At 39.1% G+C, this 6000-nt stretch overlaps 1 protein-coding gene across 1 annotated transcript in view; it reads right to left on the bottom strand.

The window, feature by feature from the left end:
• Positions 1 to 818: 818 nt before the first annotated feature.
• adgrg6 (adhesion G protein-coupled receptor G6) overlaps positions 819 to 6000 on the bottom strand; it is a 60078-nt gene continuing 54896 nt past the window's right edge. The window contains exon 26 of the mRNA XM_063494689.2: positions 819 to 1050. Coding sequence (XP_063350759.2) covers positions 839 to 1050 — 212 coding nt within the window. The 3' untranslated portion in view covers positions 819 to 838. The remainder of the gene's footprint in view (positions 1051 to 6000) is intronic.

Genomic DNA, 6000 nt, shown 5'->3' with positions numbered 1-6000 from the left:
CATAAATGAAAACACATATCAATAATTTTTGCAGATTGTTGAATTAATTTTACAAAAAACTATGTGCTCCTACAGCAAAACAAACAATTCACATGATGACACACGATTTAACAAAGTTTTCAGGGACATCTCTGAGGCTGAGACAGAATCAGAACGCTTCTAAACAGTTTGTGTGGGTGTTGGGCTTGTACAGTGTTAGGGGGCTATCTCAATGAATATCAGAAGAATAAAAAAAAAACACTCTCTGACTAAGGCTTTTAGAGCTCTGCACTGCTTGGACGAGCTCTACAATTCAAAGCTTCTCAAACCGTTGAGGCTCTGAGAGTTTTCGAAACACAGGGACTGTCGAATGTTGGAGATTTCTGGAACGTGCAAAAGTCTCTGGGCACTGACTCAGGCTTCATTGAGTTTATAATCATGTTCTGTAATTCAACTCAGTCAGCCGGTACTTGCTACAACCTTTCTCTTGGAATGAGGCTGTCACACAACTTTAGAATACTTGGATACGTTTCAAAACATCGAATTTTGCAAAAGGCTCTCACAAAGTTCTGGAACATTAGGAAGATATCCAAGAGACTGAACAGTTGAATGCTGAAATCCAGAAATGTTAGAAGTACTTCCAGAACACAAAAGGTTCAATAATGTTCAGCGGCATGTACAGAATAATGACTCATGTTCCAGTGCTGCGCTTCATGTATGAACCTTTAACAGAAGCCTTTCAGTGAAGCTGTGAACAGGATGCTATGAAGTTTCTAGAACAATGTGAGCAGGTCTAGAACATATTCTAATGGGGGGAGGGGGGGGGGGGGGGGGGGGCAGCAGAAGTGCTGAGGGCAATCTAAAACCTGGTGCAGTGGGTGCAGGTGTCAGGCATGATGATGTTCTTGCAGAAGTTGTCAGAGTGTGTGGAACAGTAATCTTTCACCTTGTCAATCATCTGGCTGACAGGAAGGATGGAGGACGAGGAGGAAGAGGAGTTGGGCTCCACTTCTGAGGAGGAACAGGATGAGGAGATGCACTTTGGATTGGTCTGTCTGGAGTAGCATTTAGCTACAGGGATCAAAAACACAGAGGGAAAACAAGGTGTTATGACGTAATTATGGATTAACGTTCCAGTTATTAGAAGGAAATCTGATTACATTGATGCTGTCATTCACGGTGAAAATGTCAATCAAATTAAACATGTTAGCACTTGTTATTTAACCTTCATGTATTAGTATTACTTCTAGTTAAAAGCTTTACAAACAGGACACATTAATAAGGTGTGTATTATGATCTGGTGGATCATTTGACTCAAGTCATTGCTCATCGCTTGTTTCTAAATGTATGGTAAAACCAACCATTCAGACTGCACTGGTATCATGGTGAACCCTTTAAAATATAAAAACTATATAGACTAAAGGCAGAGGACGAAGAATGCTCTGAACACAAGGTAGAAAGAAAAGGAAGAGAAGACAAAGACCAAGAATGATAATCTGTTAATTAAATTCAAATAAATGTGGACAGACTACTTTCTGGGTAATGAAATTATAAAGAGTACAATCAGTCTCACTGCGATCACCATAATCAGCACAGAGATAGTGTTGTTATTTGGCATTGCCTAAACCCAGAACCTGACATAAACCTCACCAAGTACTTTTAAGCCTAAATCATAGCAAAGAGCAAATGAAAACAAACTGAAACCACAGATAAGCAGAGTGCAAAAACTGAACCCTCCAGCATGCTGCACTCTCCTGGTTGGCAGTATTTTGACTTTTAAAAACACTACCACTGCTCTCTTCTTATGCAGACTTTGTTATTCAAGGGCCTAGTGGCCAAGTGCACCAGTGCCATAAGACAAAATGTGAACTTTATAGTAACCAAAAGAATGAGATTATGAAAGAAGTGGCCACACCATGGCCAGGGGTTGAGGAAATTAAGATGGAGCTAGAAAATGGGGCTGGTGCGTAGTCATGCTGACAGGAGCCAACAGTGCCATAGAATGCTATAGAATTTGTTGAATAGATTGAAAAAACAGGAACCGCCCAAGTGCAACAGCAAATCACTGCTGACATGAGAGTTTAAAACATTGTGCTAAAATACATAAATACCAAGTTATTCAAGACCTTCAAGACTTTACTGTGTCCGCTATTTCAGCACGCACCACATCATCCAGGGCAACACGGTGAGCACATGCAGAGAGTCCACTTAGATCTCTCTGGGCTGCACAAAGACCTGGTGCTAACTTTGATTTTGTAGTTACGTTTACATTGTACCACTTTTCATTTATCTTCTGCCTTCAGCCTTTTGCAGTACCAAGTACTCAGCCCACAGACATTTAATACTGTACTTCTTGCAGCACTCATACTATGCAATATCAAAATGCGATCTGCAAAAACTTGGAAAGCTTGAAGAAATGTAGAAACTTGGCAGTTGTTAAAACCTTAAAATATACAAGAAGAATTCCTTCGTCCATGAAAAAATTAAGGATAAGTACAGCATATTTTAAATCAACATACCAAGAAAGTAAAACACAGCAGTGGGAGTGAGGTCAAAATGTCCAGGAGAAACACAACATATTTTTCTACAGTCATGTGCAATAATATCTGACCCTACCTGTGAAAACAATCCATGTACCACACTCATGATTGCCCTGAGCCAAAAGTATCTACCTTCAGCATGATATTTGTGAAAACAATATCTCTTATTTGTCTTTAGACTGTTTTGGAACTCATAAAATGACATAAAATATGTTAAATCAAACATGTTCTTGTTCAGGCGTGACAGTTACATGAAAGTTATTCACGGTCTAATTTAAACACTGCTCAGAACAGCTGAAGGTTGTCCTACACAGAGTAACAAGTAGGACTGCAAGAGTAAGGCATAATAGGTCTACGGTACAAGGATGGTGATATGAACACTGGCCAGACTTAAGCCAGGACCAACTCTGTTTATTCAACAGGAACTGAAAGAAATGCCAGAGTACAGCTCCCTCGTAGAACACATAGGTAGTGCCAACCACTAAATAACCTGAGATCTTTGCTGCTTTATTTAACCATGAGTGAAATTCTCAAGATTAACAATCTTTTCTGTGCTTCTCTCAGCAGAGTTTATCACAAGTCTGGATGGGAAAACACAGTCAATAAGTTCTGATCATCTCACAGTGCTATGATGAACTCGACTTAGAGCAGATTATTTACCTGTCTTGCCAAATGTCGTCTGGTTTTTGTCTGGTTTTCTGTTTTGTTTTTCTCCATCTTTCATTTCTTATTTGCTCAAAAACCTGCTATTTCAAGGATTTTATGAGCCAGCAGAAAATATAACCGGGATACTCTGGGTCGTATCACATGGGGTCGAAATTTCATGTTGCACTCGATGCTGAGATCGTAACTCAAAATGTGTGCATACGATATGTAGAAAGGGAACGGTGACAGTATGCAGTATATAATTTTGACCTAACCGCTGTTATCATGGTTTTAGCTGAAGATGTGTTTAAATCATAGGTGATGGAACTCGTATAAAAAGATGTGCTGTACATTACACATGTCATCTTCACCTTTTTTCACTCACTGCTTTATGTGTTTACACACTTCTCTGCATTTAATTATTAGTTATTATCAGAGATGGGCAGTAACGCGTTACTTGTAACGCATTACTGTAATCCGATTACTTTTTTCAAGTAACGAGTAATGTAAGGGATTACCATTGCAAAAACGGTAATTAGATTACCGTTACTTTCCCGTAGGAACGCTGCATTACTGTGTTACTAAAACCGTAAGTTTTTTGCGAGAATGTCTCATGACAGTGACGTAAGCGAGTGCGACGTTCGTGACAACAGCTGTCTGCAGATCAACAATGGATAATATATCGAGTGCGGGAGAGAGTATGAGCGTGCAGCGTTTAAAGCGTGGAAGTACTGAACTTATTTTGAGTTTGATTCCATAAAAAGTGACAAAAACATTAGTGTCCATTGTGCGTGGGAAGAAAACTTCTTTTTACAGCGAACCCCCCCCCCCCCCCCCCCAAATTTCCAAGCAAGCGCCGAGTGCGCTACGACTGTAATGAGAAATTCACAGAGAAACTCGCGGAGTCTTCAACTGACCGCTGCGGCACACCTGCACCAGGGTAAACCTCCGCCTACCCCAGTCCTGCTTTACAGGTGAAAATAGAGCACCTAGTCTTTGACTTTATTTATTTTCTGCTATGTTTTACTTGCATCTATTTGAAAGAGTGAGTGTAAACACAAAAAAAACCTATTTTATTTTATGTGCTGGAATGTGCAGAAAATAGGTTTAAATGTTAAACAAATTTCTTCCAGTCAGAGAATGTTGCATATAATTAAATTTTTGCTTGATGCATAAAGTTAAAAGATTAAAACTAATAAAACAAGTTTTAAAAAGAGACTTTTCCATTTGATTACATTTTGTATGATGGATTATGCAGAAAAAATAGAATTGGGCTGAAAGATCTATCCTTTATCACCTATTATGGTTGTAAATTGTGTTTTTAAAAAGTAACTAAGTAACTAAGTAATTAATTACTTTTGAAAATAAGTAATCAGTAAAGTAATGGGATTACTTTTTGGGGAAAGTAATCAGTAATTAGTTACTGATTACTTTTTTCAAGTAACTTGCCCAACAATGGTTATTATTCATCTTATTCATCTTCCACAGGGTGTCTTTGTCTTCCTCACCTGCCACCAATCATGGCGGATAACTTGGTTCTGCCAGAGGTTTTATTCCTGTTAAAAGGGAGTTCTTCCTTACCACTATTGCCAAGTGGTTGCTCATACGAGGTCATAAAAACTACATAATTTGGATAAAACTATCAGCTACTACAGGTATGAACGATGAAAATAAGTATACTTCTACATAAACTCAAAACATGTGATAGTTAGCAGTTGGAGGATGTAAAGGAGTACAGAGTAACTGATATTTCATATTTTCAAAAAATAATTTATTTCAAAAGTAAAATTTCAGTGATTTTTCACCGATTTACAGACTGACTTTTGTGGGCGTGCACCCACAAAACCATTTGGGTGAAAAGATTGCTTAGTCAGAAGGCGGAGCTTTAATGAGAGAAGATGGCTAGAATGGGTGAGAAAGTAGAATTGTTGAGATGTTTCAGGCATCTGATCAGGAACCCTCCTGGTCAATTCCTTTATAAAGTAAAAACTTTCCTTTTAGGTAAAGCTTCCAATGAAGGCTGGGTCATCCCTTAATTATGGATTGTTTAGTTATGGACAGGTCTGAACCATCCGTTAGTTATGGGGCCTTCCCATTTTTCTCTTGCAAAGCGTTTGTGTTTGTGGCCTCTCTGTGCTCCTCTTTTCTCCCTTATCTTTCTCCTCAGGCTCCAGATCAGTCGCAGCAGATGGTTGCCCAATTCTGGTTCTGCCAGAGGCCTTTTCCAGTTTAATGGGGGTTATTCCTCCCTACCACTATGTCCTTGCTCACAGGAGATTGTCTGATTGTTATGGTTCTTTTGCTAACATTGTAGGGTCTTTACCTCCATAATATAAAGTACTTTGAAACTAGAGCAATATAAATAAAACTGAATCAAAGGTTTCCCAAACATAACAAGCTGAGAAGAGTCGCTGGGGTTGACCCTCACTGGAGGGATTTCACATTTTGTCTGACCTGAGATTGTCTCAAGATCCTCCAGGGGGAAAGTTGGAGGAAACAATGCTGGGGACAACAACGACTGGAATGTTCTAAGTCTGCTACCAGATAATCTACTGACTCCGAGCAAGAAGAAAGATGAAAGAAAATGGACACAAGAGGAAAAATGAAATATGAAAGTGTTAATATGCTTTGTCCATGACCCTGAATTTAAGAACCAACCCTCTTATAACCTAACGTACAGCTACCAGCAACAATGCAAGCTCCAGAAAGTTCACGAGTCCCAAATGTTGATGGGATTTTGTGAACTGCATGTTTGTTTTAGGTTAGAATTAGGGCTAACCGGGGAGCAAGTTAAACATCAAAATTAGAACGAGAAGAATAGAAGTCCAAACACTAG

Source organism: Pelmatolapia mariae, linkage group LG15, assembly GCF_036321145.2.
Source record: "Pelmatolapia mariae isolate MD_Pm_ZW linkage group LG15, Pm_UMD_F_2, whole genome shotgun sequence".
Classification (NCBI taxonomy): domain Eukaryota; kingdom Metazoa; phylum Chordata; class Actinopteri; order Cichliformes; family Cichlidae; genus Pelmatolapia; species Pelmatolapia mariae.
This window is presented reverse-complemented; position numbering and strand designations above follow the sequence as displayed.